This window comes from Micromesistius poutassou (assembly GCF_964030765.1).
Source record: "Micromesistius poutassou genome assembly, chromosome: 19".
NCBI lineage: Eukaryota > Metazoa > Chordata > Actinopteri > Gadiformes > Gadidae > Micromesistius > Micromesistius poutassou.
The window spans coordinates 6,444,941-6,460,284 of record NC_140289.1 but is presented as its reverse complement, the minus strand read 5'-3'; the positions used below and the strand labels follow the sequence as shown (position 1 = coordinate 6,460,284).

The window sequence follows — 15,344 nt, the reverse complement described above, 5'->3', positions numbered from 1 at the left end:
AGTTATCGACAGCTTGTTGGTTTATGTTTCAAAACGTTGCACACTTTCTGGATGCCGTTAATTAAACTGAGCTCTTATCACATGTTTAAATGCGTGTCTTTCTCAAAACGTATGGGGACGGTGAGGAGACACAAATTGTCAAAGAGGAGCCCAGCTGCTCTCGGTAGAGCCGGAGGCCCCTCCTAACCTTATTGTAAACATTTTAGGACGTTGAAAAAGTAACAGAGTGCTTTCATATCTAATAGGAAATTGTCAACGGGATTGAAACACCCATTCGCTCCTATGTTAACGGAACGACGTAGGCCACATTATCCCCAATAATAATAATAAAAAACGAATCATAGGGCTAGCTAGCTAACCATTTTTTTACGATCAAATGGGCTACCGACCAATCTTTGGTTGTCGAGGTCAAGTCAGTAGGCTTCTCTTATTCTTTTTTTCATCCTCTTTCCCAGGAAAATCTTTCTCTGTGACTGTCCGGAGGAGACCTGATATCTTCCTATTTGATGGAAGAGGTCATCTCGGAAGGAAGGATGGCCAGGTCATCATGATCAACGATCGGTTCATGATTGCGTCGACTAGGCAAGAGGTACACAAAACACGTGAATAATATAATATATATTGCAAAAAAATATGCCTATATCATTTACATAACATTTGTTTAAACATGTTGTGGTGATAGTTTGTCATCTCACAATGTGAAGTATCTTTATAACCTGCTGTTCAGATCGCCATGTTAAAGTGCCTCACAGTTCTGGACCCAGATGGGTGTGGGATTGTGAGATGTATGTCTAAGATACTTGACCCAGCAGAAAGAGCTCCACATTTTTCCTCTGAATCAAATCAAGATCATCATCCTGGAACATGTGTGGTTGGACTTCAACCTCAACAACATTTACCATTATATTTGACAATTTACTGTTTGCAAAACAGAAGGTCAGAAGCAGGAAGTAGTGCAGGGGCAGGGATGCTGGATGTGCTATTCTCCAGGGCATCCAGCGGCGATGGTTCAAATACTGTTGTAAGGCTCAGAGGTTGAAACAGATTGAATGGAACACTGTAAACATTTATGTGTTGGCACCTGATCTTTTATTCTCATAGAAAAAAACATTTTTTTACAGACAGAAAAAATTACAAAAAGCTGCAGGAAACTGATTCCTTTGGAACCATTTTTGTTTAAACAAAGACACTATCTTTGCTTGACAAGGCAACCGCTAAACAAACTGGAATGAGGAGGATCAGGATGTTTTGGAGGTTTCGACACCAGTGACGCAGACTGGCTACACAGTGACTGCCCGCCGTCCCTCTGAGACATCAGAAGACGGGGTTGAGAGCATCATAGAGCCTCTGTACAGCCACGTCCACCATCTCCCTGAAGGTCTCATCCTCTGTGCCACCTTCCTCGAATGCCACCGCCTGTAGAGGGTCAAAGGTCAACCCGAGATTAAAACAGAAATGAACAACCTGATTAAAACCACATTGGAGGTACCGTCGCTGGTGAAACCAGGGTTATTGACGCTGGTCCCTTGGCATCAAAACTGGACCATGAGTATGATTAAAATTCCTTCAAGTACTGAGAGGAATATTGGATAACATCCCAAGCTGGAAGCTTTGGAAGGTTCTATTTCATGTAGGCTACGCCGTCTAGGCTTTGCCTTATGGGCTTGTCCCGTGCGCACTGAAAATTTCAGCTATGCACCAATCAACGTGCGCACCGCCCACATTCCCCACGGCACCGTGTATATAACGCGGCGCAGAGCAGCGTTCATCCTCCCTTTTCTTTCAGCAATTGCTGAAACCAGTCAACTACTTCGACTACGATATACGATGAAGAAACGCAGCGGCGGCGTGACGGAGCCCACAGAGGTAAGGCCTCTCTGCTCCTCCTGTGGCGTCCGAACGTAGAGCCGCTGCCTCCCACCATTCCCAAACAGCTCGCCTCTGTGGGTTAGACATGTGTCTGTGCCTCACTGAGTGCTGCGGATGTTACGAACGTAACCTGCTCTCCTCTGCCTGTTGGCCATGACAGTCTCCTGCCAGACGACGTGGAAAACGCCGTCGTCATCGCTACGTCGAGGGGGACCAGACCGCGGAAGGACCGACCTGTTTTATCTTTCTTTCCTCACATTCCTTTGCGTGTTGGCGAGAGCGACGTTATTTCTACAACATGGTTGGATAACACGCTGAGGTGGGAACCTCAACGTGGTTTTTCCGCTTGCAGACAAGCAACTCCATCACAAGCACAGTGTGAAGACGCCCTCCCTTGTGGTTGTAGGGCGGCGTAGTATAGCCAGGGTTCTCCCGCCTCCGTGCGGCGTTCCCGTGTGCTTCATGAGCGGGCTGGGGCTCGTCACCTGACGCCGTTTGTACGGCCACGTGTACCAGTCCCCTAGACCCTGACTTCCCCCGCTTTCTCCCTCTACAGTTGGTTTGCTGTATGGAGAAGGGGGAGCTGCCCGTTTGCTTCGGCCTGCCCTGCAGCGGTATTCTCCCCTGCAGACTAGTGATGTCACGATACCAGAAATTTAGTAGTCGATACCAATACCAGTGAAATTCCACGATTCTCGATACCCAATTCGATACCACGGTCAAAAACAAAACAATAAATCCCATGTACTTTATTTATTAAAAACATTTAAACATTACAAAAAACAGTGGCACTGGCATGTAGCCTTCAAGTAATGAATAAAAATAAACCACTATTAACATTACAAAAAAAGAACAGTGGCATGTAGTGTTCAAGTAATAATAATAAAAAAAGAAATACTCGCTGAAAGCAGGCAGTCATGCAGCTATGCGGCTCGCGTTTACACTTGCGTGCATGGCGGGGTTTAAAACATAACTTCCAACCTAATAAGTAATATAACGCAGGTGCGCAAGGCAGCCACAGGAGACGCCAACATTGTTTTCAACAGCTCGGTACCGCGCCGTATTAATTACCAAGTTTTGAAAAGAAAAAGTATTTGAAGCGAATAAGCAACGCTGTTTTTGATTTGTTGATTTGGTTTTGAACGAATAGTTTTGGATGCAGTGGCGTCAGTTTGTTTTTAGAAGTGCTGGGGACAATAACCATAAGCTTGAGTGTGGTTTGAAAAGTGCTGGGTACCCTTATGTAAGCTATTCATCCATTCAACGCTGCATTGGGGGGGGGGTTATCGATAATAGAAAATGCGTGGATCTTTTTTTTTTCTTGTGTGCTCGTGCTGCCCCCCCTGTAATGCCGCCCAGAGGAGAATTGCATCTGCCAAATCCTCACCACCAGTAAAGTAGTAAACACTCGCGAAGGACCAAGGTAGACTTCACTCGTTACAACGTCATATAAGCAAACTGCCCGCAAATAAGTTTGCGGGCAGTTTAGGATACAGTTTAGGATAATCACACAGGTCATGCGAGACTCAGAACATATTTATGTTAGTATACCAGGCTCCAAGTCTAACGTCACATATCTCAACCAGACAAAACAACTATAACCACATTGGCATAGCAATCGCACTGTGTGTAGCTGCAATCTGTATCTACAATGCATAGGCCTACTAGCTGGAGCACCAACCAGAATCAGATCACAATCGTAGCTTAGGACCGTGGGTAACCTTTGACCAGGTCATCACGAGCAAACAAAACCAGCAGCAAAGTTTAAGTAAACCAATTTCTTACCTTATGTGGCCCTCCACATGCAGGCTAGATGATGTATATATCCATATCCATTTAGTTAGCAAAAGGACCGGCTATTTTCTGAATAAAAATGTCAATTTTGGCTGTCTGTCTTGAAAATGAATTAAGCCACTTCTCCATTATAACGCTATGTACAGACAGCACACGTTTACCCTCCCCCCTGCCCCTTGCGATGACATTAAATATAATTTAAAAACCAAAAAAAGGCGCAAGTCGCAAGGATATTTAACTGGATTCATCCTGCATCACGTCTAAGAGAAAAGCTGGAACCGATATCAGATCATTTTTCAGCAATCAAAAATGCGCTGTAAGTGCAATCCTGCATTAGAAACCTACAAATCACCTTGTTTTACGATGTTTGATATTGCGGCGACCGTGGGCGTGGTCGCCGTGTTCCAGGTGCCCCAAAGGATACTGGGACAATTGTTTTAGGACACTTTAGTTTTTTAGTCCGACACCATGAGTGAGAGTGCTGTTCGTGTTGGTCAGGTGTGCCGTGTTTTCTGCTCTAGTCTGTATGTAAAAATAAAAACAACTCCCGTAGCCGAGTGGTGTATGCGGCGCTAAAGTTGGTATGACTGCTTACACTTGGCTCCCGTCTCGTCCTTCCCGTGCAGCTCGCCACAATATTAACTCAGAGTTAACTGCAAGCTGCTAGTTATCCAATAATATCCTCCTCTTTCAGGTATTGATGATGTCATCGTGCGCGCGCCTATCACATCCAAGTTGACCGTTCGCAAGCCCCGACCCCTTATCAGTTTTTTTTAAGATTTCCTCTCGTCGCCATAGCGAAATGCAAGCTTGACGGGCCTTGCCACTCTTGTGATTGGACAGCGCGAACGGTCAATTGGTTTGCACATTTTTAAAAGTGGTGGGGACAAAATTAAAACTATAAATAGTGATGGGGACATGTCCCCGGTGGAAATGACGCACCTGTTTGGATGCATGCATCGGCTTTGAGTTGGTTTGTTTACTTTGAAATTGCATACGCTCGCAACACACACGCACACATTCACCGCCGCACCCATTACAACCTGCCGATCTTCAATCAAAACAACATCAAGTAAGTGATGCCGAACGCAGTCGTACCATGCGTGTTTAGAAGCGCAACATTGAAACGGGTCCCGTCTGAAACAGTCGTGCGGCGCAGCGTTCCAAACGCAAAGTACTTCCAGACACGACTCTTGCTATTCTTTTTATCGACGAGTCGAGGCGGAGCCGGCGCACTCGCTGCAGCTGCAGTTGCCGTCTTCCATGTTCCCGTGTAGGTGTATATGCTGCCCACGTGACGTCCGGAGGAATTGCGTCCTCGGTACCTACGGTACTAAGAAAAACGAGTACCGTCACGTTTTTTGAATTTTGGTATCGACTTGGTACCGAAGTATCGGTTCTCGTGACATCCCTACTGCAGACGAGCAATTCCATTACTCCGCTCCTCTCATTGGGAGAGGCCGTGTTGCTTGCCGCAGTTGGCTGCTTGGGTTTTTTCCTAGCTCCGCCCCCAGTGGCGGACGTAGGAGAATCTTTGCTGCTCTGCATCGCCCTTTTTTCATATATTCTATGAAATGGGGTTGAGTCAGAAGTTACAGACTCGCTCTATTCTCCTGATCATCGCTTTGCATGATCTTAGGAGAATTTAGGGTTATTTATAGAGCCGTTGTGTTTTGCACACCCTCGGCCTAATGAGCTAGGTCCCCGCTGAGAGCATGACTCTGCAGTGGAGGTGGCTGTCTCTTGAGAGACAAGCCCATTCTGGATCTAAAAAAGCTGGCTCTGCGCACCTCCTCATAGTGTGTGGGGGTTGTGCTGGTGCCACTCAGGCGTCAAGGGATAAAAATATTATTTTGTATCTCGACGACCTGCTTGTCCTGAGCCACTCAGAGGAAGTTTAGCCATCAACTGGGAAGAGCTCACCTCTCCCCAGCCGTCGGCTAGTCTATGGGAGTTTCCCTAGACTCTGCCACGATGACAGCGAGGCTCTAGCCTCCTCTGTGAGATGCAGTCGTTTGGCACTCTCCCGCTTTCGCAGGAGCGTGACCGCACTGTCTATCATGGACCTGTTGGGGCTGATGGCAGCTGCCCACCCTGTGGTTCCCCTGTGTCTGCCCCTTTTTGTGTAGACTACAGCGGTGGCTACCCAGAGGTTGGATCCCCAGGCGATATAAGCTCAGGGTGCTCTCCGTACCGGCTCTGTGTTGCCAGACCAGGAATATTTGGGAAGCCCCCTTGCACCTCTCAAGGGGATTCCCTTTGAGTGACGTCTTACGTTGTGGTGTTTACGGACACCTCGTTGACGCATTGGGGACTCCCCCACTTAGTCGTAGACTAAATGTGCTAGAGCTCGCCATATTGAAAAAAAGTGTTATTTACCTTTTCCTCACCTGGTGCGTGCCACTATGTTCTGATCAGAACAGACAGCGTGTCACAATCTGCTCAGCCCAGCCTAGAGCCCTGCATATTGTGGGCGCCCAGAATTTCAGAGCGCACCTCATGTCTCGCGGCAGTCCCCGCCAAGACAGGTTGCAGAGTGGCTTAGGTAGACCTTTTAGCGTCCAGAGAGAACACTCACTGCAGGTTGTGGTTCTCTCTCAGCCACCAGGATCTTCTTCGTTGGGGGTTAGATGCAACGGCGCTCCCTCCTAAACCGTGGTCTCTCATGTTTGCATTCCTGCCGCTTCAACTGATCCATCCTTTTTTGGAGCGGGTCAAACAGGAGGATCTGTCCCTCATTCTGGTGGCCCTGGAGAGCTGTCTAGTTCTGTGGTTTCCATAACTAGTGGCGTCTTGGCTGGTCTCAGTCAGACCGGTTGCTTTGGATTGGTTGATCCTGCAGGGCAGACTGCCAGCAGAGGTTATCAACACTATCCAGAGTGCCTAAGCGCCTTTCGCTATTCCGCCCTCTGCGCGGTGAAGTGGAGCACTTTCTCTACGTGGTGTGACAACAACCATGTTGACCCATCTCTTGTGAGGTGGGCAGTGAGATTGGTTTCCTTCTGTGCTTACTGGAGAAACGCTTTGCTTTCTCCACTATCAAGTCCTTGCGGCAGCCGTTTCGGCTGGCCCCGCAGGCTGTGAAGGTAGAGATGCTTGCACCACGGTTGGATCTTCCCACCATGTTGTGTGGGTTATCCAGGGACCCTTTCGAGCCTCTGTCTCAAGCCCCTTTGGATGCTGTCTTTTAAAACGGCGCTCTTATTGCCTTTGGGTTCTGCCAGCACGCCACACAACAGTTGTTTGTGTGTTATAGCGATGCTGCCAAGAGCCGCTACACTCTGCTCTACACAGGGTGTGGCCACTTCGACGGCTCTATTCTAGGGTGTTTCGGTGGAAGACTTTTGAGCGGATGTGTCATGGTCCTTCCCTGTCGCTTTTTATCCATTTTTACATATTAGACATAGACAGAGAGCTGTTACGATTCGTAAGTTGCACTTCGATTAAGTCTATCTCTACTGTCACCTAGCGGTGTCACAGCATTACACTGGGATTTTTAAATTAATTTAGGATTTAATTCATTAATTCAAGTTAATTATGAATACGTTACCCGTGTCTCTTATACGCTTTGCATTTATTGAGAGGGTTATGTGTGTTGTGTGGACGTTTAGTCCACCACCGCATTCGTTCCTTGCCGGCGCACACAGAGTGGTCGCCGACAAGCTAGAGCTACTTTTTGCGTTGTTGCGCCATATAAGCTGCTCTTTGTCCCTGTTTATTTTCATGTAGGCTTTGCCGTCTGGCACTGCCTCATGTTGATGCCAGGCTTGGCTAGGCTTGGCTAGGCTTGTCTCTCGGAGCTGTTACGTTTCGCAACATTGCTCTTCGATTAAGCCTCTCTGCTGTCACCGGGTGGTGACCTAGCATTAAGCTGTGAGTGACCGGTTATTCTGGCTTTGGTCACGGCTTTTCGTAACCAGCGTCTTAATATCCTGTCCTCCACAATTTATAATTAATCCACTTCCCCTTCTCTTATACGCTTTGCGTTTATTGAGAAGGTTTTGTGAGCTTGTGTAGACTTTTAGTCTACGCATACGGTCATGTTGCACACTTGGTGTGTTCTCCGGAAAGTTCGCTGCGTTGTTACGCCGAATTAGCTGCTCTTTGTCGCTGTTTATTTCATGTAGGCTACGCTGTCTCGGCTTCGCCTCATGGTGGCGTCCCAGTGTTACGCTGGTATTAAGAGTGACCGGATATTCTGTCTTTAATATCCTGTCCTCTGACCATTTCTAATGAATGTTATCCATGTCTCTTATACGCTTTGCGTTTATTGAGAAAGTTATGATTGCTTGTGTGGACTTTTAATCCAATGTCACATATTTGATCCAGTTTTACACATTCTGTATGTCCACTGGCAACCAGACCTTCTTCTTTGCTTTGTGAAGCCGATTAGATGCTCTGTTCATTGTTATGCCTGCCAACGGTTCCTCTTACCGCATATCGTTGGGAGTGGACGTAAGAGGGGCCTTGCTGCTCGCCGCAGTTGGCGGCTTGGGTTTTTCCTAGCTCTGCCCCCAGTGGCAGCGGACGTAGGAGAAGCCTTGTTGCTCTGCATCGCCCGGTTTATCATATATTATGAATTAAGGGTTGAGTCAGAAATTACAGACTCGCTTTATACTCTTGATCCTGGCTTTGCGTGCTCTTGGGAGAATTTCGGGTTCTTGAGTCTGATGTGCCCTGTGACTTAGGTCTTGTGACTGGGGTCCAGCACATTGTACATTGATTTGGCTTCACTCGTAGCTTCACCTTAGCTCATAAGGCGAAGCCTAGACGGCATAGCCTACATGAAATAGAACGATAGTTATGTTATTATAACTCTAGTTCTATGATTGTAGGCGTAGCCGTCTAGTTTCCCACCTGCTGTTCCCTCCAATTGCTGAAAGAATAGCGTGGAGGACGCTGCTCTGCGCCTCGTTATATACACGGTGCCGTGTGGAATGTGGGCGGTGCCCACGTTGATTGGTGCATAGCTGAAATTTTCAGTGTGCGCAAGCACGCGCACAGGACAAGCCCATAAGGTGAAGCCTAGACGGCTACGCCTACAATCATAGAGCTAGAGTTATAATAACATAACTATCTATTTAATCCTCTGATGGTTAGAGGTGATGCGACCCCTTCACTGTTATCCGGTTTCCTTGTCGTCTTTACTTACGCGCGTCACCGGGTCGATGTTGACAGTGCAGCCGTCCACGGTCACACGCAGCTGTTTGTTTTCAAAATGCACGCAGTCCCCGCCAAACATGTCCCTGAGCGGAGAGAAGGAATGCAAGGAGAAATAAAATACAATTAAGAAGGAAGAGTAGCGCGGTGAAGAATTTCTTTAAAAATGTAAACGTTTATTTAGTTCTAGATTCCAGAGCCAACTATCGCTAATTCTCTCAATTTCCTCCAGGCAATAAGGAAAGTTAAGTACCTAAAAGATACACCACCCACCTGGGTGACCCACTATCATGCATGTGTGACCATGCCCTGGACCTATCCTGACTCTACAAGGGGATGTTTTTTTAAGTGGTCAGTGTAGCCCAGACTCACTGTAGCATGAGCTCCAGACGTTCCAGAAACACCACGATGTCCACGCCCTCCTTCTTGGCATCAACGACTGTGAACAACCAACAAACACACATTTCCTATCAGAAGAGCTATAGCACATTCAGTTTCATTCCGGATCGTTACGTAGGGCTATGGGATTAAATCCCACCTGTTAAATTCATTGTGATTTTGATATTCATATTTTGGGTAATACAGTCTAAAATATATTTGTACGGGAGTCATTACAATAACAAAATACTACTAATTCAGAATAAATTAAATAATAAATAAAAATTTAAAATAAAAAAAAGGATTCCAAATGTGTGCTTTGAAAAATTAGATTTAGATAACAAAAGCATTCAGACTTCATGTTAATTCCTTGAGTGAGTGAGTGAGTGAGAGAGAGAGAGAGAGGATCGGGGAACTGACATCTCTGGGCCTTGGGGTTGGATTGGACCTCCAGGATCACTGTGGTTACGGCGTCAGCATACATATCGTTGAGCGGGTTGGCCAGCCACTGGAACCAGAGAACACCATACATTGGGATACATCATAAAGAGTATTTATGGATAGAGTACTTCAACATGGGGTGTGTACACGTGCTGGTGTATGGATGTATGAATGCATGCATGCATGCAATGTGTGTGTGTGTGTGTGTGTGTGTGTGTGTGTGTGTGTGTGTGTGTGTGTGTGTGTGTGTGTGTGTGTGTGTGTGTGTGTGTGTGTGTGTGTGTGTGTGTGTGTGTGTGTGCCCCTGCATACATCTGCGTGTACATGTGTGTGTTTGCATGCATGTATACGCCTCACCTCCAGGACCACCATGCCTGACTCGTGCACCATGGTGATGCTCTTGAAGATCTTCACGGTGATCTTCTCGGACCCCTCCACCTGCTCCACGTCTCCTGGAAGGACGACCCGGCACAGAGCAGAGTGAGGGAGGGAGGGAGGGACTCTTTTCATATCATTCATCGTATGTTCAGCTGGCTTCTAGCTTGTTCTCTGGGACTGACCAGTCTCACTCTCAATTCAAAGGACGAGAGAGAGAGAGAGTGACAGAGCGAGTGAGCGTGAGATCCAGAGTGTGTAAGGGGCCTACCGGCTAGACTGCGGAGCTGGCTGACCAGCAGGGAGATGGGGCCTGTGAAGGGGATGGCCTGGGTCTGCTTCACCGTGCCCATAGCCAGCTCTGTGTAGTCTGGAACACACAGGAGGAGGGAGGTCAGCTCCTTGTTATACAGTAATATAGTACACAGTAGATACGGTCTGGCAGGCTGCTAAAAACGTTCAAATCAAATCATAAAATAGCATATTGTTATATCTAAAATGTATTTGCCCGCACACAGAACAAACACACACACACACACACACACACGGAGGTACTGACTCGAGAGGTCTGAGGGCGACAGGATGTGGTAGTTGAAGTTGCGTTTCACCAGGATGCCAGACACCCTCTGTCCCTGGATACACTTCTTATCCGCCAGGGAACCCATCACCTGTGGCAAAGCATTGTGGGAGTTGGAGTCAGTACCATAGCTATTTCTACATATACTGCATGTATACACATACTTATATTCATTTGAAAGCTCAGGTTATGTAAAATAGAGGATCATTAGTTAGAGTAGCTAACTCTGAACAGAGTTTACATGTAGCCAACTCTCTGAACAGAGTTAGCATGTAGCTCAACAGTTAGTTTTAAACCAACTCTGGTACCTTGGCCAGCTTCTCTCCCCTGAAGTTGAGTGTGACGGCCTCCGTGTTACGGGGGTTGTGGACCTCGATGTGCACGTCCTCGTTGTCCTCGTACTCCCGGATCAGAGCTGCCTTCAGACGGGCCATCTCGTTCTGCTCCCCGTGGACAAGGATCTTGGGAGATAAACAGATTTTACTATTATTACGATCATTAATTATTAATTACTTCAGCCATTAATCCATGAATAACTGGAGGTTTGTAAGGGGGTGAGGCTTACCACGTGAGGGGGTTTGAGGGCCCTGATGAACTCGCTGGTCTGCTGGTAGTCTGTGTGTGCGGAGAAGGAGATGTAGTCCACGGACATCTTCAGCTGCAGCTTCTGACCAGACATGGTGGCGATCTCATCCGGCTCGGACATTATGTGCTGCTCGGGGAAAACACCGGGAAGACTCATTAGTGATTATAAAAATGTTATATAATAAACTCAATACGCTTGGATACATGGGGGAAAACAACAGGGAGTGAAGATCATTACATTAATAATGTAATGTACTGTCATAACGTTATATAACAAACTCAATAAAGTGTCTTCACCAAATGACTAAAATATGTAGTTTGTCATTGGTAACACAAATGATGATTAAAATGTCTTTCAATAAATACAGAGGTACAAATGACACTCACAAGAAGGACCTAGGTTAACAATATGTAGTTATTGGAGGAGACACTTTCAGGCGAAGCGATTTCAGATTAAGGAGGCGTCTGGTTCAAGGAGACCGACAGATAGACAGGTCGTAATGGGTGCAACCCCACACCCTAGACTACCCTGGGTGCTGGCTGAGAGGGGAGGGGCTGTGAGACCCACCTTGGCCAGGGTTCCCTCCACACAGTAACCGGCGATGATGACTCCGTTCCTCTTGTCGGTGCACCAGCTCTCAAACAGCTCCCGGGACAGGCCGCTCTGCATCATACCCGGGGACGCCATCACCACACTGGGCCCGATGTCGTCGAAGTGGTCCATGCTCTGGAGGTTCAATCGGAATTGTATTCATTTGTGTTCTGTTTTTCGACAATTTACCCCCATAGTCATTTAGGTGAAGCTTTTCTCCAAAGGGAATCATGATGAGATAAAGGTTATTACTTGGGGGGGTCTTGCTCTACAGGCTAGGCTGCATACAGGGGAACCCAGTAATACCCACTGTACCACTATATACACAACATTCATGTAAACACAATACTACATTGTTTTTATTTGTATAATTTCAAATCAACTCAGCTACTTTTTGGAGCAATTTGTGAACAATGGAGCAGAACAAAGCATGGAGCAGAATAACCAAAACTAATACAGAAAGTTAAGTTATGAAATCAAAACGACATCAATCAATGGAATGGCGTAAAGGGTGACCCCTGACCTTGAGGTTGCTGATGTGCTTGAAGACGAAGGGGTTGTTGACGTTGATGGCCTTGCGGATCTTGTCGTTCATGGCGTTGACGTACGTCTGGTACACGGCCATGCACTTCCTGGCCAGGGATGAGGCGTAGTAGATGGGGATGTCGTGGAGCTCCGGGTGGTTCTGCCAGTACTCGTCTGGAAGACACACACAAACACATTAAATTAATAACACGCAGACAGTAAACACACAAACTATTTCTTATTTTACACACCACACACGCACAAAATTAAACACCCACACATACACTCACTTGTACAATGAAAACCCAAACACTCAAAAAATACACACATACACTGTCCTCTCAGTCAGCCAGCCTGTTAAGATTCCTTGCACTGCGGGCCTGGAATCCGGATGCTGGGTCAGAGGGGGTTATTCTCAGAGAGCCTCACCCAGAATGAGCAGCAGCTCCTGGGCACGTCCCAGGGCGAACACAGGGATGAGGCAGCGGCCCTCTCTGTTGACGATGTCGTGCACTGTGTTGCAGAAGCGGGCCTCGCGCTCCTCCCTCTTCTCATGGATGTGAGTTCCATAGGTCGACTCCTGGGGAGAGAGAGAGAGAGAGAGAGAGAGAGAGAGAGAGAGAGAGAGAGAGAGAGAGAGAGAGAAGTTTATATTCAAGTTTTTATTTTATTTAAAGAGGAGGACATTTCTACTGGAATTTGTGAATTTTATTTCCACACACATAAAGGTCATTTTTCACATATTCAGGGTCATTTTAAAAACTGATGTACAGTAATGTGTTCTGTATTCCCCTTTCACAACACATTACAACCACTTTATATATTAATGAAAACTTAAAAACATCCCAAACAACACCAAAACATAGGGTCTGATGTCACACATAACAGACAGAGCGAGAGAGACACACATAGAGAAACATTGAACCTACAGTGATGAGGATGTCTGGTTTGACGCTGGGGATCTCTGCAGCCATTAGATGTCGGTCTTCCTGTCTGGAGAAATCTCCGGTGTAGAGCAGCTACAGACACACAGTCAGGAGAGAGAGAGAGAGAGTCAGTACTGTAGTCAATGATTTCCAACCAGGGGTACGTGAAAAATAGAGGTACACCTAAGCTTCTTCAAAAGTTACGGTACGGTTTGGTGTTAATGTAGGGGTACTTGAGCTGTGATGATTGGGTTGTGGGGGTACACAAGACAAAGCGGTTGGGAACCCTTAATAGTACTGCTGTATCTACTGCTTAAAATTGGTCCATTATTTAAAAGGAAGAGCCAGTTTCCCGCCTTTTTCACATGCAGTGGAAGACTGCAGTAAATCACATCGGCCCTTTCATCCATCTCTTTCAATCCAGGAGATTAAAAATAACATCACCTTGACGCCGGCAATCTCGATCATGAACATGGCCGCCCCCAGGACGTGGCCGGCGTGGTAGCACCAGAACTTGATGCCAGCCACCTCCTTCACCTCGTGGAAGTTGATAGTCTCGATCTTCTCCATGCTCTCCTCCAGGTCCGTCTCAGTGTACAGCATGTCGTCTGCGGATATGTTGCTGAAGAAGTCATTTAAAACACGTAAATAAGACAGCATTGATACGCCAGACAAACGGGTGCATACTTACACACAGATACATTCAGGTAATATAATTGTTACTCATGCAAGGGATTTTTCTCAGTAATTACACACAAACAATTCATATTATTGCATATTATTATCTATGATATAGTAAAACTATCATTAAAAGAAAGAAAATGTTTACAATGCACTATGTCACTTTTAGTGAGGAATAAAATGTGCAGCTTGTTACACAAAGCAGCAGACCGGTGGCTGTCTGACAGCCATAACCCACCTGACTTTGACATAGTCTGACAACAGCCAGCGGTAGATGGCCTTGGTGGCGTGGGTCATGAAGGTCCGCCCCTTGAAGCTGGTCTTCTGGAGGAACCATGGCAAAGCCCCACAGTGGTCCAGATGGAAACTGACAAGAGAGCGAGAGAGAGAGATTAGTGGTGTTCTTTTTAATGTATTACATTCCTAGGTGATTGTACTGTGCATATTGTTTTATGTGTTTTGGTAATTTAATTTCCCATAGCAATGACACCCTTTGAACACAAATTAAATGAGAGCATGAGACATGATCTCTTCATCTCTCGCTCATTATAATGGAAAACTCACTGGCTGATCAGCAGCAGGTCTATTTCTGCGGGATCGATCAGATCAATGTATGGGAGAGCGTCCATCCCTTCCAGCCCCGGGTGGATCCCACAGTCCAACTGCACACAAACACACAGAGCAAGTTAACACACATATGTATATACATAAACACAAATAATCAGAGGTCAAGTTAACTTATATGTACACATACAGTGCTATGCGTGTTAGCGATTAGGTTTGGCCCAACACAAAATAATGTCAGGTTCATAGAACACACGGTTACTGTGCGTAACCCTGCGAGACATAGTTCATTCAGAGACAACCACCGTCGCAAGCCGAGGAGTATAAAAACATTACCATGATCTTTCGTCCTTTAAACTCAACGATGATACAGGACCGTCCTACCTCCTGGCCAGCTCCCCTGGAACACAGAACAACGAAGTGTCAATACAGTAGCAAATTTAGTCCACTATGAAACAACTTACACACTACAGACAATACTGTGCAATAGGGTGTGTAGAAACATTGGTAGATAAGGGTTTGTAGAAACGGGCACTAGGAACGATGTTGATAAGTCTATATTTTAACTTGTTTCAGAGTTAGTAGAAATACTCACAATGGCCGGATGAGGAGTTGGTCACTTTCCTCAGCAGGAACCGTTACATCCGATTTACGTTTCGCTGCCATATTATCTCCGATTCAATGTTTTATAATAAACGCTTATTTATTCATTAGACACCGCTTAATTTAACTTAGTTTATTAAAGCAAATACACGCTGCGCAAACTGAATCGCCGCTTTGGAGCGCTTGTTAACTGCGTCAGTTCCGGTCCATGCAGAATGTTCGCCGTGTATACAAAGTTGTGATCGAACGTTCCGGTGTTTGTCACGGTAAATAT

General features: G+C 46.3%; 1 protein-coding gene across 1 annotated transcript; it reads right to left on the bottom strand.

The window, feature by feature from the left end:
- Nucleotides 1–1,081: 1,081 nt before the first annotated feature.
- LOC311363598 (cleavage and polyadenylation specificity factor subunit 3-like) lies at nucleotides 1,082–15,255 on the bottom strand. Its single transcript, XM_084483553.1, has 18 exons — nucleotides 15,063–15,255; nucleotides 14,804–14,867; nucleotides 14,468–14,565; nucleotides 14,142–14,270; nucleotides 13,667–13,844; nucleotides 13,226–13,315; nucleotides 12,726–12,876; nucleotides 12,295–12,470; nucleotides 11,748–11,906; nucleotides 11,160–11,306; nucleotides 10,903–11,055; nucleotides 10,577–10,685; nucleotides 10,289–10,387; nucleotides 10,000–10,094; nucleotides 9,622–9,709; nucleotides 9,196–9,262; nucleotides 8,816–8,909; nucleotides 1,082–1,416 (listed from the first exon to the last, which is right to left on the bottom strand). Exons 1-18 carry the CDS (start codon nucleotides 15,131–15,133, stop codon nucleotides 1,315–1,317), a joined length of 2,070 nt encoding a protein of 689 aa, XP_084339679.1. The 5' UTR covers nucleotides 15,134–15,255; the 3' UTR covers nucleotides 1,082–1,314.
- Between the last annotated feature and the right edge of the window lie 89 nt (nucleotides 15,256–15,344).

Bases quoted from the DNA above. Each gene is read 5' to 3' on its own strand.
- LOC311363598 (XM_084483553.1), bottom strand. From the start codon at position 15,133: ATGGCAGCGAAACGTAAATCGGATGTAACGGTTCCTGCTGAGGAAAGT. The intron at 14,566-14,803 runs GTAATGTTTTTA...GTTTGTGTGCAG, and splicing joins TTAAAGGACGAAAGATCATG to TTGGACTGTGGGATCCACCC. The intron at 11,907-12,294 runs GTCAGGGGTCAC...TTGAACCTCCAG, and splicing joins AGCACATCAGCAACCTCAAG to AGCATGGACCACTTCGACGA.